Source organism: Schistocerca gregaria, chromosome 6 (genome assembly GCF_023897955.1).
Source record: "Schistocerca gregaria isolate iqSchGreg1 chromosome 6, iqSchGreg1.2, whole genome shotgun sequence".
Taxonomy (NCBI): Eukaryota; Metazoa; Arthropoda; class Insecta; order Orthoptera; family Acrididae; genus Schistocerca; species Schistocerca gregaria.
In genome coordinates this window covers 435,807,155-435,830,908 of record NC_064925.1, presented here as the reverse complement: position 1 = coordinate 435,830,908, position 23,754 = coordinate 435,807,155, and the positions used below count along the sequence as shown (strand labels likewise).

The 23,754-nt window shown below is 41.5% G+C and overlaps 1 protein-coding gene across 1 annotated transcript in view; it reads right to left on the bottom strand.

The window, feature by feature from the left end:
• Nucleotides 1–3,202: 3,202 nt before the first annotated feature.
• LOC126278291 (exportin-2) overlaps nucleotides 3,203–23,754 on the bottom strand; it is a 157,952-nt gene continuing 137,400 nt past the window's right edge. The window contains exons 16-20 of the mRNA XM_049978302.1: nucleotides 19,385–19,482; nucleotides 19,141–19,308; nucleotides 9,022–9,168; nucleotides 4,085–4,245; nucleotides 3,203–3,982 (exon numbers count right to left, since the gene is read on the bottom strand). Coding sequence (XP_049834259.1) covers nucleotides 3,828–3,982; nucleotides 4,085–4,245; nucleotides 9,022–9,168; nucleotides 19,141–19,308; nucleotides 19,385–19,482 — 729 coding nt within the window. The 3' untranslated portion in view covers nucleotides 3,203–3,827. The remainder of the gene's footprint in view (nucleotides 3,983–4,084; nucleotides 4,246–9,021; nucleotides 9,169–19,140; nucleotides 19,309–19,384; nucleotides 19,483–23,754) is intronic.

Sequence of the window (23,754 nt, the reverse complement as noted above, 5' to 3'; positions counted from 1 at the left end):
CACTGCTTGCTCAATATACAGACTGAATAACATCGGGGAGAGGCTACAACTCTGTCTCAATCCTTTCCCAACCATTGCTTCCCTTTCATGTCCCTCGACTCTTATAACTGCCATCTGATTTCTGTACAAATTGTAAATAGTCTTTCGCTCCCTGTATTTTACCCCTGCTGCCTTCAGAATTTGAAAGAGAGTATTCCAGTCAACATTGTCAAAAGCTTTCTCTAAGTCTACAAATGCTAGAAACATAGGTTTGCATTTCCTTAATCTAGCTAAGTCGTAAGGTCAGTATTGCCTCACGTGTTCCGGTATTTCTACAGACTCCAAACTGATCTTCTCCAAGGTTGGTTTTTACCAGTTTTTCCATTCGTCTGTAAAGAATCCGCATTAGTATTTTGCAGCTGTGACTTATTAAACTGATAGTTCGGTAATTTTCACATCTGTCAACACCTGCGTTCTTTGGAATTGGAATTATTATATTCTTCTTGATGTCTGACAGAATTTTGCCTTCTCATACATCTTGCTCACCAGATGGTAGAGTTATGTCAGGACTGGCCATCAGTAGTTCTAATGGACTGTTGTCTACTCCCGGGGCCTTGTTTCGACTTAGGTCTTTCAGTACTCTGTCAAACTCTTCACGACGTATCATATCTCCCATTTCATCTCCATCTACATCCTCTTCCATTTCCATAATATTGTCCGCAAGAACATTGCCCCTGTATAGGCCCTCTATATACTCCTTCCACCTTTCTGCTTTCCCTTCTTTGCTTAGAACTGGGTTTCCATCTGAGCTCTTGATATTCATGCAAGTGGTTCTCTTTTTTCCAAAGGTCTCTTTAATTTTCCTGTAGGCAGTATCTGTCTTACCCTTAGTGAGATAAGTCTCTACATCCTTACATTTGTCCTCTAGCCATCTCTGCTTGGCCATTTTGCACTTCCTGTCGATCTCATTTTTGAGACGTTTGTATTCCTTTTTGCCTGTTTCATTTACTGCATTTTTATATTTTCTTCTTTCATCAATTAAATTCAGTATTTCTTCTGTTACCCAAGGATTTCTACTAGCTCTCGTCTTTTTACCTACTTGATCCTCTGCTACCTTCACTATTTCATTCCTCAAGGCTACCCATTCTTCTTCTACTGTATTTCATTCCCCCATTCCGGTCAATTGTTCCCTTATGCTCTTCCTGAAACTCTGTACAACCTCTGGTTCTTTCAGTTTATCCAGGTCCCATCTCCTTAAATTCCCACCTTTTTGCAGTTTCTTCGGTTTGAATCTACAGGTCATAACCAATAGATTGTGGTCAGAGTCCACATCTGCCCCTGGAAATGTCTTACAATGTAAAATCTGGGTCCTAAATCTCTGTCTTACCATTATATAATCTATCTGAAACCTGTCAGTATCTCCCAGCTTCTTCCATGTATACAACCTCCTTTCATGATTCTTAAAGCAAGTGTTAGCTACGATTAAGTTATGCTCTGTGCAAAATTCTACCAGGTGGCTTCCTCTTTCATTTCTTAGCCCCAATCCATATTCACCTACTACGTTTCCTTCTCTTCCTTTGCCTACTGTTGAATTCCAGTCTCCCATGACTATTAAATTTTCGTCTCCCTTCACTACCTGAATAATTTCTTTTACTGCATCATACACTTCATCAATTTCTTCATCATCTGCACAGCTAGTTGGCAAAGAAACTTGTACTACTGTAGTAGCCATGGGCTTTGTGTCTACCTTGGCCACAATAAAGCGTTCACTATGCTGTTTGTAGTAGCTTACCCACACTCCTATTTTTTTATTCATTATTAAACCTACTCCTGCATTACCCCTATTTGATTTTGTATTTATAACCCTGTATTCACCTGACCAAATGTCTTGTTCCTCCTGCCACCGAACTTCACTAATTCCGACTATATCTAACTTTAACCTATCCATTTCCCTTTTTAAATTTTCTAACCTACCTGCCCAATTAAGGGAGCTGACATTCCACGCTCTGTTCCGTAGAACGCCAGTTTTCTTTCTCCTGATAACAATGTCATCTTGATAGTCCCCGCCCGGAGATCCGAATGATGGACTATTTTACCCAAGAGGACGCCATCATCATTTAATTATACAGTAAAGCTGCATGCCCTCGGGAAAAATTACGGCTGTAGTTTCCCCTTGCTTTCAGCCGTTCACAGTACCACAACAGCAAGGCCGTTTTGGTTAGTGTTACAGGGCCAGATCAGTCAATCATCCAGACTGTTGCCCCTGCAACTACTGAAAAGGCTGCTGCCCCTCTTCAGGAACCACAAGTTTGTCTGGCCTCTCAACAGATACCCCTCCATTGTGGTTGCACCTACAGTACGGCTATCTGTATCGCTGAGGCACGCAAGCTCCCCACCAACGGCAAGGTCCATGGTTCATGGGGGAGGAGGGGGGGGGGGGGGGGGGTAGCTAAAGTATGATTAAGAAAAATGATGATGGCTGTTAATATATCAGAATATCCTAATAAGTAATAGTAATAGTAATAAGATATCTAATACATAAGTTGGACCTCCTTCCAACAGTGGAACAGCACCAGTGTACGAGAGCTATGGCTGCTGACCAATCATCACGTTTGTGTTGGGTTCAATGTACTCACAGGACTGAATCAGCAACCATCTTTTAAGACATTACCTGGATATCTTCATATTGACATGGATTGCAGAACAGCACACAGTCGAACCCCACACTAAAGGAGCCACTTGATTAATTTAGACAAGTTAGAAACTTTAATCAACAGAACAACTGGTTACCAGAAAAACTGCAGTCCCAATATGATGCAGAGTGAAACAGCAGTCGTACATTTGGGGCTCCTCAATAGTGATCATCCATTGAAAATAGCACTGACCATAGGAAAAAGAAAGGAGAACACACCCTCTGGTACAAGTGGACAACACACTATACTCACTTTTGAGTAATCCAAAGTAATCACTGGTCTGCTCCCGTATGTCTTCCTAAGCACTGTCTCAAATCTTATTAAGTAGCTGTATACGCCTATGAAGCATACCTCACCAACATCCCAAAGGATGCACACTTTTTAGCTTACAATACATGATTTTTCAAGGAGACATGCGCAACTATAACTTTTAAGCACTATGAATTCATCAAGGTAAGTCTTTTGTGAGCAACCAATTGTCATTTCGTTCTCAAAACTTTCAGAATGACCATGATACCAACAGGAGCATATCAGTTTTCGAATGTGTTTATTCAGCTGCACCGAACTGCATCAGACACAAAAATATGCTTTCAATAACAGCATTTTATAATTTTAATGACTGTACGTTTGGTAAGAAAGCACTTTTATCTTAAATCATGTATGCAATCTTGAACAGTTACAAGATGATTAACAATTTGTGACACACAAACACAGAACACATAATTGTAGATGTTGCACTGCATTCATCTTCCAGTTCAAAAAATATCAGCCTATCTGTACATTCAACCTGTATTCTACAGTATTTGTTAAGTTGTTACACAATCAAAATATCACATATTTTCATAGAAGTTGCTTCTCTGTATAATGTTCCATATTCCACATCTATTTGCACTATGCTGAGACACCAATAACATTCTGTTTCAGTTGCAACACTCATCTCACACAACTCTAATTTTGGCTATCTTCCTATATGTCCCTCTTCAGTGATCCAGCAGCATGTTTCTGTATGTGGTAGACAGTTGTAGTATACAGCTGATTACTGTATTATTAAAAGATCGTTTAAAATTCTAGTTTTACATGTATTATTATACAAAAAACATATAATGTATACAGCATTTCAATGTGAAACATTAACAGAACAGTTGTGTTAAGATACTAGGAAATTTCAACTTTTGCTGCATCAAGGTATGTCTTCAAGTGCACTCTATGTGGTTCACTGATGCCTCCCAACATAGGCTGAAGGCGGCCAGGATATGCAACAGACAACTTTGATAAACTCTGCGCAAGATGTAACCTGACATCCGCAACACCTGTGGAAAAACAACAGAGAAAATAAAAGCATAACTATGGAGAAGATGTGTTCCCCTGTGTACATAAGGTTTGTTCTGTTCACATCAACATTAATAATTTACCTTGGAGAGGATCACTGTCTCTCTTGTTTGCAAACAACAGCTGTGAAAATACTGGCTGATATCCAGGAGTATCTTCTACTTCAATGAAATGGTCGTCAGGAAGAAGGGATTCATCTTCAGGCAGCTCAAACAGACCAATGAGAGCTTGCAGGAGAGGAACCCTGTGAAACGTTGAGTTTTAAAACAAAAAAATCATCATTAGTACACACTAAATTGCACTATAAAATGACTTTTGACCTCTGCATGATGTGGTGTCTATATGAGTTACGGGTCATTACTGCACAAAAACTGGAGTCATAAGCTAGCCTAGCTTATATCTTTCCACTACAGTGAATTCAGATGCTGTTCATCAGTGGAATAGGATAAGAGCAGCAAAATCTCCAGCCAGCATAAATACTGCACAAATTTCATGAAAGAAGAGATCCATAAAACAATCAATTGAATCAGGGGTAGGAGGGAGAAAGTATTTCACCATGTGTTGTCCAAAGGCCAGAATTATGAACACACAGCAAATAAAATTCCTTCAGCCATAACAAAAGTCAATGAAGTCAATGAGAAAATGGAAATAACAACTGACATCATGTTGCCAAAAAGAAGAAGTTTAAACTTTAAAGTAAAACTATAATCTTCCAAAATTGTCAACTATTGCACAGGATTATTCGGGGGAAATGTATAAATACTGCCTTCTCAAATTGCGAATAGTGAAACTTTTAAAAATGAACTACCACTAACCAAAGGACAAACTCTGTGTTAAATAAATATGGGCACCCTTTCATACAGCAATACTGCTGTGCTGTTAAACACCACATAGACTGAATGAATTTTCAATCTGGAGTGGAGAGTGCACTGATACGAAACTTCCTGTCAGATTAAAACTGTGTGCTGAACTGGGGCTTGAACTTAGAGCATTGGCCTTCTGCAGGCAAGTGCTCTACAAAGTGGGCTACCTAAGCATGACTCACGACCTGTCCTCATAATTTAAGACCATAGGGTAGGAGGGGAAGTACTGGAGGAAGTAAAACTGCGATAACGGGTTGTGATTCATGCTTGGGTAGCTCAGTTGCCTGGGAAAGGCAAAGGTCATGAGTTTGAGTCTTGGTCTGGCAAAAATTTTTAATCTGCAAGGAAGTTTCAACAGATAGACATTTTGTGTACATGAATACTAGCACATTGTATTTGAATCCAATGGGGCAGTCTGTTATTGAAGAATGTCTAGCAAGTAGCATATAATGGCCGCCACTGATGTAAAGCCCACAGCTAAGTCTGAAATTGGAACAATACATTGCCATCCTGTATCTCAAGGAGGGCAAACAGGTTCTAGGTACTCTACGCGCTAATGTCGCAGAGTTACAAAGCAGCTCTTGTCACTGGCTCACTGCCTTTTGCCGAAGACCTGCTTATATATTAGCAGCTGCAAATATCAATTTGACAAGGGTGCATGCGTTGTCCTCCCCCCCCCCCCCCCCCACACACACACACACATACACACACACACAGAGAGAGAGAGAGAGAGAGAGAGAGAGAGAGAGAGAGAGAGAGAGAGAGAGAGGGAGGGGGGACTAAGGATGCTCGCCAACCGCTGAAAAAAACAGAAATTTATCAGATTCCACGTAGCTGCGAGGAGGTGTATGAAGGTACTATAAAAAGAATGGTCAAAAACGATTAGAAGAGCACAAGGGCAATTGCAGAAAGGGGATACTGACAGACCAACTCTTGTACAGGAGGGCCACAGAGATTGTAAAATACCCCAGGAATTTCAATAGGAAGGAGGAGAGAGTGAAACTAAATGACATCTGGATTCTAGTGCTGAAGATGATGTGTAGCATCTTCCACTATTGGGTCATAGAAGTAGAAGAAGACGGCACTCAACAACGGCTATACACACTCGGGTATTAAAGACGTGACATCACACCACTGCACAAAACTGCATGTGTACAGAATTTTGTTGCAGACAGTGGAGCCAAGGTGTGAATCAGACACTCAAAAAATCTACGTCCCCCTTTAATATGTCCTACGCAGATGGGTACGAGACAATTTATTTAAATGTTAAATCCATTCATCTACAGCATAATAGACCAGAATATTTTATTAATTGTAATTATGAATACTGTATACACCACTGAGTCAGTGTTCCTGGTGCGGCCATTCCATTTGTTCTACAAGAAAATCAATGTCTGGAGGAGTTTATCAGCAGATACCAAAGTGAATGCCTATGGAAAATGAAGTCATCTGAGTACCACAATCGAATTAGGAAGAAAAGTGCTGATACTCGACTGATGGTAAAAAAATCGAGATGTGTTCATGAACAGTGCTAACTATAGAAAATTAATAACTTGAGGACAGATGGAATTCAAAAGGTTAAGGAACAACTACAAGCATTACTTCATCACTGAGGAACACAATTACAAAGGATCTTGAGTTGTTTGCCAGTCCAGTCTCAAATGGGTGTGTATGGTATATTTTATTCACCAGGCCACCGGTCTCCCAGCTGACTGTGGGTGCCACTAAACAGCCTGCCAGAATCCATACAGCTGCCTTTAGGGGTTTCTTAATGCAGAAATGATTACTCCCACCTAGGTTCTCATCCTCAAACCTGTTAGTGTGCATTTTTTGGCTCCTAAGATGAACTTGCCTCAGACTATGAAGCATTTCTTACTAACATTTACAAGCGAGCACACCATGAACCCATTGTTAGACTCTCTCGTTCTGCGGTACATGAAAATTACTTTTTTCTTTCATCTGTTGGATTTTTAAATATGGACTTTTATGTAGTGTAAAGTATTGAATCTCATTAAGCATGTTGTATATAGAAGCATTAAAGTACAATATCAGCAGAACTATATCTGGATACTGTAATGTTCCGAGTTTCATGATATGCATACTATAAATTCAAGATATGTGAGTGCAAAATGCAAAAAGTGTTAATGGGCCCTGAAAGATTCAGACATGGGCCAAAGTGATGTTGATCCTGAGAGATAGAAATATCAGTGACTAGATCATCTAGTAACTAAATTTGAAACTAAAATTGACTGTAGCATTTCTTCATTCAACACATTCTTTAGATTCCATCAAGAAGGAGATCCTTCGAGGATGTGGAATGAATTAAGGTAGTTCATTAACTGGATACACGCAAGTCATAGAAAAGTAATCTGTATACAATATTGACAATTAACAATCATCACACTGCTTAATGCTATTCATCAAATTGCCAGTTGAATTTAATCAACTAAATCAGCTGCAAAGTTGGTAATCTGGAGGAAGAAAACACTGTCTACTTCCTCTGTTAAACTGAATGGTACACAGACACAGGTGGACACTGTTGTATAATCTGTTTATATCTTACAGAGTGATCTATAGCTGAGTGATGTGTGGTGCATAGAAAAACGCAACAGAAACAGTATTTTATTAGCTTTTGAGTTCTTGCTCTTTCTCCAGTAAAGTATGCACATACATTCACTCAACCACACAGATATCCAAATGCACATGCCTGTGGCCACGGCGAAACTGCTGATTACCATGGCTGCTGCCAGGGCAAATGGTTGTGAGAAGGGGGTAGTGGGATAATGTGAGGCAGGTCTTTCGACAGATGATTCACTGGCTGCAAAACAATATGAATGGAGTTCAATGGGTAGAGTGTATTAGAGGTAGAGAGAGGGAGGACTTGGTTATTTGTTATGCCCAAGCAGAATGCCATACAGTAACTGAAGTACAGCTGATACAAAACATGGCTGCTTTCACATACAGCCTTGCCTTTTACAGGGTAAGAAATACCTGTGAGTGGACTGTGGTAAGACATGGTGGGTGGATGTATGGGCAGATCTTGGACCTGAGCTGACTGCGAGAGAATGACCTAGGGGATGCAGGATTGGGAGCAGGGCTGAAATATGGATGGACAGTGATATTCTGCAGATAGGGTGTGCAGTAGAACATAATTTTGGGAGATGTGGATATGAATTTGGGGACGATGCCCCTCATCTCAGGCCAAATGAGAGGGAATCAAAGCCCTCAACCTGCATTAGTCAATGTTCTCACCCACCCAGCCCCTTCCCTGTTCCCATTCCAGCACATTGCAGCCGTCATTCCACCATTACACTCAGTCTTTTTACTTCACTCATTTTCTGCTACTTCGTGCCCCTCCCCATCTCTCCCCTGCCCTCCATCTAACCTACAGCACTACACTGTCTGCCACCACCACCACCACCACCACCACCACCACCACCACCACACTATCCCTCCACCTCCCAATTCACATTCCAGCCTCCTCCTTACCCCCACCCAGTCGCCGCCGCTCCCATCATGCACTGATGCTGCTGCTCACAGTGTGATTTCGGTTGCCTGCAGAGTGAGTGTGTGTGTGTGTGTGTGTGTGTGTGTGTGTGTGTGTGTGTGAATGTCGTCAACAAAGGCCTTAATGGCCGAAAGCTTTATTTGTGACAGTCTTTTTTTGTGCCTAACTGCAACACAGCACCTCCACTATATGGTGAATAGCAACTTTCCTTTTCATAATATTGTTACATTCCATCCTGGATTTTCCATTGTTTTATGTTAACAAACTCTGATCCTTTCAACTTATCCAGGTCCCATATCCTTAATTTCCCATCTTTTTGCAATTTCTTTAGTTTAAATCTACAGTTCTTAGCCAATAAATTGTGGTCAGTGTCGACATCAGCCCCTAGAAATGTCTTACAATTTAAAATCTGCTTTCAAAATCTCTGCCTTATCATCATATAATCTTAAGGTGTCCTCAGGTCTCTTCCACACATACAATCTCCTTTCATGATCGTAAACCAAGTGTTAGTGATGACTAAATTATGCTCTCTGCAAAATTCTACCAGGCAGCTTTCTCTTTCATCCCTTTCTGCCATTCCATATGTCCACAACAGTCTATATATGTAAATCAATCAATAGAGTTGACATCAATTTCATGGAATACTTACCAAAACTGTGAATAAGGTCCATTAACAAGTTCTGGACTTTCACACAAGAGTTTTGTAACACCCACTGCTGCAATTTTCCTTTCAACATTTCCAGAGATTTTTTGAAGATCAGGAATAAAAAGGCGTTCTATCACCATGCCAAACATTCTGCAATCAAAGTATAAAATTAATGAAGTATAACTACACACAAGGATGTTCTAAAGGACACACAAGAAGTCCTACAAATGTGTTTCATTATCATTCACTTTTTATATGTTTTAATTATTGAGTGTCAGATTTTGCTGAAATGATTCATGACAGAACATTACATACATTGCAGCATGGACATGTCTGTATTAGAAAGTGTTCGTATCATTTAAAATAAGATATAATGAAGCTATGAAGAGATAGTCTTTCTCAGTTTCAACAATGTTGACGTAACTACCACATCTACATCTAGTTGAACCGGCTTACGGAAGACAAGTCTTGGTCTCCCTCCACAACTTTAGGTGTTTTGCAACTACACTCTGATTAAAACTATTTGTTATCTGGTGTTTTACAACACTCTTATTAAAAATAGTTGTTATTTGACAGTTGTTAGATGGCACTATTGCATTCACCTATCAGTAATCAGTTAAGTCTCTGACAATGGGAAGCCAGCTGTCAACATGCACGGTGTCCATTCTGGACCACTGCAGCCAGTGAAAGTGAAATGGACTGCCAGCAATACTCAATAACAAATTACATGCCACGCTAATGGAAGGCTGCAAGTGAATCAAGGTTTTTTCTGTGTGTGTGTGTGTGTGTGTGTGTGTGTGTGTGTGTGTGTGTGTGTGTGTGTGTGTGTGTTGCTGGAAATGATTTAGCGTGTGTGTGTGTGTGTGTGTGTGTGTGTGTGTGTGTGTGTTGCTGGAAATGATTTAGCGTGATACTGACAGATAAGATTAAAGGAAATAATGTACACATCATGAAATCTTAACCGAAAATTAGTTTAAATCAAACTATAAGCTAACGGTAAATAAATTTAAAAACCAAAACTTCAAACTCTAAAATTATTGTAAAGGTGTCCTAAAAGGTAAAGGAAGGGAAGAGAAGAGAAGAGAAGGGGAGGGAGCAGAGAGATGGGGAGGGAAGGTGAGGTGGCAGCTGTAGAGGGCAAGATAACTTGGGAATGGGACAGGGATGTGGCACTATTAAGCTTGTCCTGGGTAGGCAAAGGACATCTGCATGGATTACACAATGATGCAGATGCGTAGGTTAGAGGGTTGAGCAAGATAAGGCAGTATAAGATGGAGACCACAGAGAAAACATGTAGGTATACATTAATGAATACATGGAGCTCACTAGAGTAAAGAGTGTGTGGGTGGGGAGATGGCGTAGACATCCTGGGGACATGGATGGAGGAGGGCACAAGACAAAGGTTAGCAGAGACTGAGGCCATTTCATTAGACTAAGAGAATATACTATACAGTATATTACAACTGAAGAAGTCCAACGTACAACAGGTGCTGCAATTTCTCATCTCCAACCAGAAATGCCCATGAAGAAACCTATCAAAAAACTACTTATTTTACTGATGAGGAGTATTAAAATTTGATTAAATGGAAAAACAATGACAAAACACAGCATCTAGTATCATTTTTGGCAAAAATGAATGAACACGGAAGAGGAATTATACTTTTCTCTTTTTTTATTATGATCATTTAAACAAGGTAAAACTGGTGAATTTCTGCTTGCAATAGACTTTCAGCATTATTTAATAAAGACATGTTAAACAAAATAATACTTCAATTCAACATGTCAATCATAATATCAGAATGCATCAACAAAAAAATCACTTTTTGAAAACATAATATAATTGGATAGAGAAAAAGATCTGCTCACCAAGTGGTGGCAGGAGAGCTTTCGAAGCCAGTGGCTCCTCCTGGGAGAAGGGATGAAGAGGAAAGGAGGAAGGAAGGGGGATGAAGCAAACGGACTGGTGAAGGTTTAAGAAATGGGGAAAGTTATTATTAAGTCACCCAAAACCTCAGGTCAGGAGAGTCTTACCAGATGGGAAGAGAAGGAAAGGCTGACTGTTGAGGATTGCACAAAATGGGATATGAGAACCCGACAGCTTATATGTGGAAGATACAGTAAAAAGAAAGACAGAGATTACTGTCCAAATATCGCACAAGAGTTAATAACAGTGGAAAGCTAAGTCCATTATTAATATAAATATAAGCCAGGTGGGTGTGGAGAAGGGAAGAGGAGGGGAGGGTAGAACATGTTGTAATGCCAGTTCTCACCTGTGGAGTTCTGAAAAACTGGTGTCAGGGGAAGATTGGGGGGGGGGGGGGGGAGTAGCAGGTGGCACATGTGGTGTTACAGGCATCAAAATCATGTATGTCATGTTGTAGAGCATGCTCTGCAACGGGGGAATGTGTGTTGCCTGTACACACACACTGTCTGTATCCATTCATACTAAAAGATAACTTGGTGGTAAGCATACCAATGTAGAATGCAGGACCATGTTTAAATAACATGCTGGTACACCACATGCGTTGTTCCACAGTTGGCTCTCCCTTTGATGGAGTACATTTCACCAATTAAATGAATGGTACACATGGTGGTAGGAGGATGCATAGGCTAAGTTTACAGTGGGGACAGTCACAAGAGTAAGAGCCATAGGGTAAAAATTGGGTGCAGAAGAAGCACAGGATCTGACGAGGATATTGTGGAGATTTGGGGGAGGTGAGGGGATGACAAGGAAATGCTGCAATAGGTGTAGTGGGCAAAATGTCATACAGAATAGACCAAATTTCAGGCAAGATTTTAGGAAGTCACAGCCTCATCAAAGTAGCTGACTAGCACATTAAATATCAGGGTAGTACTGAGTGACAAAGGTGTACTCCTAAGCTGTTTTTTGGAGTGGCCACCAGTACCAGGATTTGATGTGACAGCCTGGGAAGACTGCTTTTGAACTAGGATAGCTGGGTAAGTACATCCAGAGAAGGCTATAGTGAGAAAGGTGGTGTCTTCTTGTAAAGAGTCTAGATCTGAACAAATTTGTTTGCCTCGAATGCCTATGCTGTATAAGAGGGAACATTTGACATGGAAAGAAGAACTACAGTCAAAATGTAAGTACTGTTGTTTGTTAGTAGTTTTAATAGCAACAGAAGTGTGTAGCTGACCTTTGGTGAGGTGAGTTCAACATCAAGGATCGTGACACGAGATCTGGAAAAGTGCCAACTGAAATTTAATTGGGAGAATTCATAAAATTTTAACAGTTCGGCCTCACTATGGTTTTATATAGCAAAGATGTCATTGACGAATATAAACCAAACCAGGAGCTGAAGGTTTATGGATCCCAGGAAAGCCCCTCTGAAGTTTTTGAATCACTAAATGTATCGTACGTGGTCCTATTCTAAATTCCATGCCACTTTTCTTGGTGTTGATCTCATGCTCATCACGGGTCAGGCTTCAGCTATCTACTTCTGTTTACATTAAACCTACTAATGAACAACAGTACTTACATTTTGACAGTTGTCAACCTTTCCATGTCAAATTTATTTGTTCAGGTGAAGACTCTTTGCAGCACTAACCACCATTCTCACCTCTGCTTCACTGGACTTAATTACAACACATTCACACAAGCAAGCACACCTCACACATACGTGACCGCTACGCCAGCAGCTTCAACTAGAATGGCAGAGGGCGGTGCACAAAGAGGTTGAGGGAATATGAAAGGGAAAAAGGTGACAGGACAAGGAGGTGGAAACTGTTGGGTGAAGGATGTGGGGCAGTGGGTTGTTGTACTGTAGGTTGAGGCCTGGATAACTTTGGGAGCAGACAATGTGTTGTAAGGATAACTCTCATCTGTGCAATTCAATGAAGCTGGAGGTGGAGGGGAGAATACAGATGGTCGTGGTTGTGATGCAGTTATTGAAATCAAGCAAGTAATGTTCAGCAGTGTCTTGTCCAGTTGGATCTTGACCACAGTTTGGAGATGACTACTCATCCTGGTGGATAGCTGGCTGATAGTCATACCAATATATAAAGCTGCGCGATAGTTGCAGGAGAGCTGGTATACAACACAAATGGTCTCACATGTGGCCCACCCTTTGATGGGGTAAGATAATACTGTAATAGGATTGGAATAGGAAGTGGCGCGGGTGGGCACATTGTGCAAGTCTTGCACCTGTGTCTTCCACAGTGATATGATCCCTGTGGCAAGGGGTTATGAATGGGAGTGGCACAGGGATGGACCAGGATGTTGTGTAGGTTGGGTCGACAATAGAATACCACTTTAGGAGGAGAGAAAGGGTGTTGGTAGGATTTCCCTCATTTCAGGACATAATGATAGATAATCAAAGCCCTGACTGAAGGATGTGGTTCAGTTATTGTAGTCTGGGGCAGCACTGGATAATTAAAGGGGCACTCTTTTGTAGCTAGCTCTTGCAGGTGGTGAGAAGATTGTTGGTGTGTTGGGGAAATGCCATGGGAAATCTGTTTGTGGCTTGGAGAGGGGGTAGTGCCTGTCTGTGAGAGCCTTGGTGAGACCTACAGAATACTGGGAAAGGGAGTTCTTGTCACTAAACATACAACATCCCTGGGTGGAAGGGCTGTGCAGGAGTGACTTTCTGGTGCGAGAGGGATGGTAGCTGTCAAACTGGTGGTACTGTTGGTGGTTGGTAGAATTGTGGACAGAGGTGTGGATGTAGCCATAATACAGGAAGACGTCAATGTCTATGAAGGTGGCACACTAGGCTGAAGTTTCAACTCTATCCAAAGGCTTCATCTTTAGCCTTCCACCCAAATTTAACCATGTTGTAACTGTCAACAACCTACTCTCTTCTCCCAATCCCTGCAATGGAAACACTTCTTTACCACCAATCCCTCCAACCGAACCCACTTCTTTACCACCAATCCCTCCAACCAAACCCAATCTCATTCCGACACTGAACCTCTACCTCTCCCAATTCATACCACCATCCAGTCATGATCCTTCCCCCTTCCACTTAACCACCCTGGTCACCTTCTTTACCGCCAACCTGGGCTCAGCCTCCTTCCCCACGTCCCTTCCTAAGGACACCAACCTTTCCGCACAGGAAAGGACAGCCATATACAGTATCAAAACAGATCCTGACTTAATCATTCCCCCAGCACCAGTCAAAGGCTCCACTACTGTCCTGATGAGTTGCGGAAGGGCCCCTGCCAACTACCTGACCCATCCATTTATAAATTCTGCCAGAGTGATCTCATCCCAGCAGTCCAACATAATCTCCAATCTCTGCTTAAAGTCTTAGGACCTTCCCAGTGCCACCTCCTTGAATCCATTTTCCTTCTTGCTCCTACAACATCCCACACACTCACCTTCTACACGCTCTCAAAAATTCACAAACCCTGCAATTCTGGACACCCCATTGCAGCTGTTTATTGTGCTTCCACTGAAAAGATTTTGGCTCTCATTGACAGATATCTTCAACCAACTGCCTGTAATCTAGCCTTCCACATCAAAGATACCAACCACTTCCTTCATTGACTCTCCACCATCCCCAACATTTTATTGGTACTGGTCACTGTTAATGTCACTTTCCTGTACACCAACATCCCTCATGCCAATGATCTGGCTGCAACTGAACACTATCATTCCCTACATCCTTCAGACTCCAAACCCACTACCTCATTCAGCTAATTAACTTTTTCCTAACACATTACTACTTCTCCTTTGCTGGGAAAGTATACAAACAAATCTGCAGCACAGCCATGGGCACCCGCATGGCACTCTTCTGTGCCAACCTATTTATGGGCCATCTAGAGGAAACCTTCCTGGGTTCCCAAAACCCCAAACCTTTGGTCTGGTTCAGGTTAATTGACGATATTTTCATGATCTGCACTCAGGGCCAAGACAGTCTACCCTCACTCCTTCACAAATTCAACACCTTCTCTCCCATCCGCTTCACCTGATCCCCCTCAACCAAGAGTGCAACCTTTCTAGACATTGACCACCTCCTCTCTCCTGCTGGTTCTAACTGCATCTCTGTCCACATAAACACACCAATCAGCAACAGTACCTCCATTTTGACAGCTGCTATTCCTTCCACACCAAAAAATACCTCCCATACAGCCCTTCCACCCACGGGCAGCGTACCTGTTGTGATGACAACTCACTTTACCATTGTTCTAAAGGTTTGATCGAGGCCATCACAGACAGTCACTATCCCCTGGATCTAGTTCACAGATTTCCCATGCCATTTCACAACTGAACCACATCCTTCATCATCAGGGCTTTGATTATCTATCATCATGCTTTGACATGAGGGACTTCCTACATATGTCACTCCCAATCCCAACCCCTTGCCACAGGGATCGTATCCCTGTGGAAGACACAGGTTTAAGACCTGCACAATGCACCCAACCAGCACTTCCTATTCTAGTCCTTTCACAGGCTTGTCTTACACCATCAAAGCCTGGGCCACTTGTGAAAGCAGCCATTGCAACCTTTTTACAGCTTTTTATACTGGTACGACTACCAACCCTCTGTCCACCGGTATGAATGGCCATCACCAAACGGTGGCAAAGATCAAAGTAGACCACTAGCCTACCCGGTGGTCCAATGTACATGCTTGATTCAATAGCTGCCTCAAAACCTGGGCCATCTGGAGCCTCCCCTTCACCATCAGCTTTTCTGAACTGTGCAGATGGGAAATGTCCTTACAACACACTCACCACATCCAGAATTATCCCAGCCACAACCTATGGCAATCTACTGTCCACACACTTTCCACTCAACAGTTTTCACCCTGTTGTCCTACCACCACCTCCCTTTTCACATTGCCTCATCCTCCTTGTGTGCCACCTCTGCCAATGTATTCACATGTCCTTTCCCCTTCCCCATTCCTCTCCTTTTTCACTTCCTGGTTTTCCCCCAACACCCTACCTCCCAATGGTTTGCCTGGCAGTCTCTAGTGCCTGCATCCCTGCCAGACAGTGCTCCCCCCCCCCCTCCCCGCCCCCCACCTGTACACTTTCATCCCTTCCCGTAAGTCCAGATTGCTATTCATGTGACAGTCGCATTCCGGTCGGAGTTCCTGGTAGTGGCAGTCATGTGTGCATGAGGTTTGCTTGCTTGTGTGTATTTTCTTTGCTGGAGAAGACTTTGGGCAAAAACTATAATGTGTAACAGTCATTTTGTTGTGCTTGTCTGCAACTCAACAGGTAATATTTGTAGGTAATAATTGTAGCTAGGCTCAATACCATTTCTTCCAAATCCATCAGAAACAAACGCAAAATAATTTTATTTAAAAAAGCGGATAAAGTACCACTAGAAGCCTTCCTAAAAGACAATTTCCATTCCTTCCGAACTGACTATGCGAATGTAGACGAGATGTGGCTCAAATTCAAAGATATAGTAGCAACAGCAATTGAGATATTCATACCTCATAAATTGGTAAGAGATGGAACGGATCCCCCGTGGTACACAAAAAAGGTCCGAACGCTGTTGCAGAGGCAACGGAAAAAGCATGCGAAGTTCAGAAGAACGCGAAATCCTGAAGATGGGCTAAAATTTACAGACGCGCGAAATTTGGCACGTACTTCAATGCGAGATGCCTTTAATAGGTTCCACAACGAAACATTGTCTCGAAATTTGGTAGAAAATCCGAAGAAATTCTGGTCGTATGTAAAGTACACAAGCGGCAAGACGCAGTCAATACCTTCGCTGCGCAGTGCCGATGGTACTGTTATCGACGACTGCGCCGCTAAAGCGGAGTTATTGAACGCAGTTTTCCGAAATTCCTTCACCAGGGAAGACGAATGGAATATTCCAGAATTTGAAACACGAACATCTGCTAGCATGAGTTTCTTAGAAGTAGATACCTTAGGGGTTGCGAAGCAACTCAAATCGCTTGATACGGGCAAGTCTTCAGGTCCAGATTGTATACCGATTAGGTTCCTTTCAGATTACGCTGATACTATAGCTCCCTACTTAGCACTCATATACAACCGCTCGCTCACCGATAGATCTGTACCTACAGATTGGAAAATTGCGCAGGTCGCACCAGTGTTCAAGAAGGGTAGTAGGAGTAATCCATTTAACTACAGACCTATATCATTGACGTCGGTTTGCAGTAGGGTTTTGGAGCATATACTGTATTCAAACATTATGAATCACCTCGAAGGGAACGATCTATTGACACGTAATCAGCATGGCTTCAGAAAACATCGCTCTTGTGCAACGCAGCTAGCTCTTTATTCGCACGAAGTAATGGCCGCTATCGACAGGGGATCTCAAGTTGATTCCGTATTTCTAGATTTCCGGAAAGCTTTTGACACAGTTCCTCACAAGCGACTTCTAATCAAGCTGCGGAGCTATGGGGTATCGTCTCAGTTGTGCGACTGGATTCGTGATTTCCTGTCAGGAAGGTCACAGTTCGTAGTAATAGACGGCAAATCATCGAGTGAAACTGAAGTGATATCAGGTGTTCCCCAAGGAAGCGTCCTGGGACCTCTACTGTTCCTGATCTATATAAATGACCTGGGTGACAATCTGAGCAGTTCTTTTAGGTTGTTCGCAGATGATGCTGTAATTTACCGTCTAGTAAGGTCATCCGAAGACCAGTATCAGCTGCAAAGCGATTTAGAAAAGATTGCTGTATGGTGTGTCAGGTGGCAGTTGACGCTAAATAACGAAAAGTGTGAGATGATCCACATGAGTTCCAAAAGAAATCCGTTGGAATTCGATTACTCGATAAATAGTACAATTCTCAAGGCTGTCAATTCAACTAAGTACCTGGGTGTTAAAATTACAAACAACTTCAGTTGGAAGGACCACATAGATAATATTGTCGGGAAGGCGAGCCAAAGGTTGCGTTTCATTGGCAGGACACTTAGAAGATGCAACAAGTCCACTAAAGAGACAGCTTACACTACACTCGTTCGTCCTCTGTTAGAATATTGCTGCGCGGTGTGGGATCCTTACCAGGTGGGATTGACGGAGGACATCGAGAGGGTGCAAAGAAGGGCAGCTCGTTTTGTATTATCGCGTTATAGGGGAGAGAGTGTGGCAGATATGATACACGAGTTGGGATGGAAGTCATTACAGCATAGACGTTTTTCGTCGCGGCGAGACCTTTTTACGAAATTTCAGTCACCAACTTTCTCTTCCGAATGCGAAAATATTTTGTTGAGCCCAACCTACATAGGTAGGAATGATCATCAAAATAAAATAAGAGAAATCAGAGCTCGAACAGAAAGGTTTAGGTGTTCGTTTTTCCCGCTCGCTGTTCGGGAGTGGAATAGTAGAGAGATAGTATGATTGTGGTTCGATGAACCCTCTGCCAAGCACTTAAATGTGAATTGCAGAGTAGTCATGCATGTAGATGTAATATAATATTAGCATGGATATGATGCACAAGTGTTTCAAAAAGCCTAGACAGTTTGTTAACTGGCCTGTTCTCTCTCTCTCTCTCTCTCTCTCTCTCTCTCTCTCTCTCTCTCTCTCTCTGTGTGTGTGTGTGTGTGTGTGTGTGTGTGTGTGTGTGTGTGTGTGTGTGTGTAAAGGGGGTAGGTAGGGTGGGGAAGGGGGGGGGGGAGATAGCACAAAGAAATTGCCTTAGAAGTTTTCTGGAACAAGACTCTGAACTCTTCTTCTTCTTTTTTTTTTTTTTAGAACTGAGCCGTTTATCTTTTAGATGAGAATAATAACAATCCTGAAAGGACTCAGATATAGCTATGGAAGTGTAATGAGAAAAAGATAGGGAGCAGCAAATAGAATACAATAAGATGGAAAGAACATGATGATCTTGAGTTCAAAATCACTTGTGTCATGAAAATAACAGTATATAAGCTGAAAGGAAGAATAACAATTCATGATCTCATTATCGCACCCCATAGAATGTGCACAAACATTTTACCAGTCTTGACAATTTGTTCAAGATCATTCATCTGGGTGTAGTGACTATTACTGTTCCACATCGTGTAATTAAATTACATCCTAAAGCTCACAACTTCTCATGATCTATACTTATCAGCCTATTTTACACATTAAAATTCCAGAAGTACATAAAGAACTCATCATCTATACACAATAGCTCACTTAGTAGTTTAAAGCCACAAAAAAGTAGAATTGTAAGAATTTTCAATTCATACAATACTTACTGCTGTTGTATGCCATCTATCATGCCTATAAGGCTTGCAGGTCCATACTGCAAACAGTACAGGCAGAAAAATACAAGAAGCCCCTTAATGAATTTGGTGGTTTTTGATGACGACAATCTTTGAAACAAAAGGACGAATACTTGTTTCATGTAGGGTGACAATGCGTCACTGTAAAGAGAAAACCTATTAGCACCCATAAAATCACAACATACTAAAGAGCTATGTATATAACTAATTTACTCACGTGGGCAGGTGCTCAATTAAAGATTGCATCAAGAAAAAGCCCTCATGATCATTTGCTTTAGATGCTATTAATTTTTGAAACACACCCAATAGACCACTCTGAAAAATGAAAATGTTATTAATCACAGTTTTATGAAGCCAATAGTAGGACAAAAATTATTCAAATAGCTCTGAGCACTATGGGACTTAACTTCTGAGGTCGTCAGTCCCCTAGAACTTAGAACTACTTAAACATAACTAACCTAAGGACAGCACACACGTCCATGCCCGAGGCAGGATTCGAACCTGCGACCATAGCACTCGCACGGTTCCAGACTGTCGCACCTAGAACTGCTCGACCACACCGGCCAGCAATAGTAGGACATAAGTCTTTGTGCGTTAACTGAACAAATGTAGCATATTCAAAATTCTCATTGTGAGAAGGGGAAAAGAATATATAACACAAAATAATGTTGCCTAAGAACAGTAATATTAGATAAAAGAAAGTAAAAGACATTCTCTTTAGCCACACTTTCCTTCTCAATCACAAGAAAAAACATGTGGTTCAGTAAGTTAGGCCGGCCAACAAACCTGCCTGCCAGCCAGACATATCATGAAAAAGAAAGCTGTGGCCTCACAACCTAGGACTGCCTGCTATATCGTTTATTGAACATCTAACAGTTGACAAATGGGACCTCCACCTCCTTGATATTAATACTGGCTATCAACTTAAGTATTTTATTTTCCTTGTTATACATTACAGTCATTTTGTTTCAGGACAAAAGACTTTCTGCATCATTTGTGTGCTGATTTAAGTACTGTTCTCTTTGACAGAGAACTATTTGCACTAAGTTACTTGGTTACATAACACACTGTAACCCATCTCCCCTAAATACACACAAATATACCTAATTGTTCTTATGTTTTCCTATGTACTTATATAAAATTTTTGCACACACTGTTTAATGTAATTTTCAAGTTAACTAGTAACTGTGAAGTTGAATTTTCATTCTGTTTCTTTTCCAACTTGAATTTGTAATAACAGAAATGTATGGGAATACCCCAAAGAAATTACTATTGTAAAACATTATGTAGAATTGCACCCTTGTTGAGATCAATTTTGAATTATCTGTGAAACAGGAAGCACTGATGATGCAGAGGGTGTAGCAAATTAGCTTTTGCACCAGAATGTTCAAGTTGAAGCAGTCATAGTTGATCTATGGAGCCAGAACATTTAGTCTCCAAAGTCAGTCTGTTGTGGACTTTGTATGGAGTGAGTCATACACTTCTTGTGGATGACTGAGCAGTGCTCTGTGATAATCATTTCGGATATAAAATCCATCTGTATAGGTTTTGTATGAGTACAGTGATCGAATGGACAGTAGTATGAATGGTGTGCATAATTTGTGATGTAAGGTGAGAAGAAGAAAGAGTTATAGAATTGTGGAGATTTCCTGGGTCATCATATTCAATCGTGGTACTGCTGATCACTCCAAAAAAACTACTTAAGAGTTTAGGAGTACACCTTTGTTACTCAGCACTATCCTGGTCTTGAACATTTTAATCAGTTACTTCGACAAGGCTATGACCGAAACGGCCTGGCAGATTAAAACTGTTTGCTGAATCGAGACCAAAACTCGGGACTTTTGGCTTTCATGGTCAAGTGCCCAGCCACTGAGCTACCCAAGCACAACTCATGACCTGTCCTCGCGGCTTTACTTCTTCCAGTACCTCATCTCCTATCTTCCAAATTTCACAGATGCTCTCCTACAAACTTAAAAGACTAGCACTCCTGGAAGAAAGGGTGTTGCGGAGAAATGTGTTAGCCACAGCCTGTGGAATGCCTCTAGAATTAAATTTTTACTCTGCAGTGGAGCATTCACAGATATTAAATTTCCTGGCAGATTAAAACTGTGTGTGAGACCAAGACTCAAACTCAGTATGACTGCATTTTGCAGGCAAAAGCTCTACTGACTGAGCTACCCAATCACAACTCATCCTCACAGCTTTACTTTTGCCAGTGCCTTGTGTCCTACCTTCCAAACTTGCCCACAAAATGCAAATTTCCCTAGTTCAAGATTCGGACTAGCACACAATTTTAATCTGCCAGGAGGTTTCAAATCAACACACACTCTACTGCAGTGTGAAAATTTCATTCCGGAATGCTGTGACTTCACAAAATCATGCCCTGAAATGCAGTGCATTCTATATGACATTTTGCCCACGACATCTGAAATAGCTTTTAGTCAGTCATCCCACCCACCCAGCATCTTCAATGTATTGCCAGACCTTATGCTCTTTCTGCAGCCATTTTCCTACTCTATGGCTACTATGTATGTGACTGTCCTCACTATAAACTTGACCTATGCACCCTCCTACCACCACCTACATCCACTCTGTAACTGGTAAAATATATACTAACAAAGGGAGAGCCACTTGTGAAAAGGCCCTTGCGTGTACTTGCTGTCATGTAAACATTGTTTGGCCTTTTACATTGGAATGATTACCACCTATCAGGATGAATGGGCATAGGCAGAGTGTGTATGCTGGTAACACACAATATCCTGTTGCACAGCACACTTTATAATGCAACAGTTGTGACTTTGGTTCCTGTTTCACTACACTTGCCACCTGGATTCTACCTCCTGACATCAGTTTCTCAGAACTTTGTAGGTGACAACTGGCGTTACAAAATGTGCTTAATTCTCGCCACACACCTAGCTTACATTTACATTACCGTATTTACTCGAATCTAAGCCGCACTCGAATCTAAGCCACACCTGAAAAATGAGACTCGAAATAAAGGAAAAAATAATTCCCAATTCTAAGTCGCACCTGAAATTTGTGACTCGAAATTCAAGGGGAGAGAAAAGTTTTAGGTAGCACCTCCACATCGAAACAAGGTTGAACCATTGTAGTATGAGACACAATTTATGTCGAATGAATGACGATACAGCGACAGTAGTTTGGTCCGAGTCGTAAGCTTAGCAGTTAAGCTTTACGAGGTAGCCATTGCTATGCGTCATGCGCTCCATCCGTATTTATATGACTACCTTTCCTTTTTCACGTGCTCCATCTGGTTGGAATTGATTGCTTATTTTGCTTCGATCTGATAGGTGCCGTTTTCTTTGTTATAGGTGTTCACGTCACTCTAAGCTGAAAATGCATTACTGTACTGTGTCATGCATTATTTGTCGCATTCTGATAGTGCGTGTTTACAGCCTGTCGCCGCTCGCAGCACGGCTTGCTTTTGTGCACGCTACCGCCGCTTACAATTTAAAGAGAGAGAGAGAGAGAGAGAGAGAGAGAGAGAGAGAGAGAGAGAGAGAGAGAGAGAGAGAATTCGCCTCATTAGCGAAACATTGGCAAGAGACTGCTATTTGTTGTTACTTACACTGCTGCTTTCTTTGAAAATGATCAACAAGAACCAAATAATAGACTGCGTATGATAGAACATGTTCTGAACGAGAGTTAGGCGAAAATTTTTCTCGTTTGAAAATCTTTGTGGCCGCTTCTTCAGTACATCAAATTCTGCACAGAAATTAGAGTCATCTTACATTTAAAAATCTAGTCAGTTTCCGTGCTTCATTTCTGACTGTATCACTATTAGGCATAAGAATAATACGAATATAAACATGACACAGTACGTATATTCTTCGCGTTTGCTGTTGTCTCACTCCAGTTTCGTAGTTTATTAGGCAGATAGGATTTAAATGAGATAGCAGCAAACACGAAAGAATACATGGCAAAATGTTTATATTCGTATTATTCTTATGGTGAAGAGAATACTGCATGTGATTCACATTTAATCAGGTTCCTATTAGCAACCATCTCATCTCACAGGTAGGAAAAAATTCAGAACGTAGTTGGCCATATTGACAAACACCCTAACCAGTCTTGCTAGTCGGATTTTCGTAGTACATTGAAATTCTGCTACATTTGAAGATGAACAATACGGAATTTGTATTTGCTTTGTTGGATAATGTATGAAAATGCTGTGGTCGAAACTCGGGGCGGAGAAAAAAAGCTCGTCTTCCACCTCTCTCTCTCTCTCTCTCTCTCTCTCTCTCTCTCTCTCTCTCTCTCTGACGCAGAGGTTTTGGTGCCAGTATTTATCTTTGTGCCTACAAAGCATGCCTGTGTAGCACTACATATATTCGACAGCAGAAGTTAGCTGTAGCGGCACCTACCAACATTTTTCAGAACTTCCGCTTGCTTTGCACTCGATTCTAAGCCGCAGGCAGTTTTTTGGATTACAAAAACCAGAAAAAATGTGTGGCTTGGATTCAAGTAAATGCGTTAGTCTCTGTACTCTCAGCATTTCTTTTCAGTAACTATAATTTCCCTTCTCTCCCTTTTATTTTTCTATATCTTTTTTTGCGATCTGCCCCT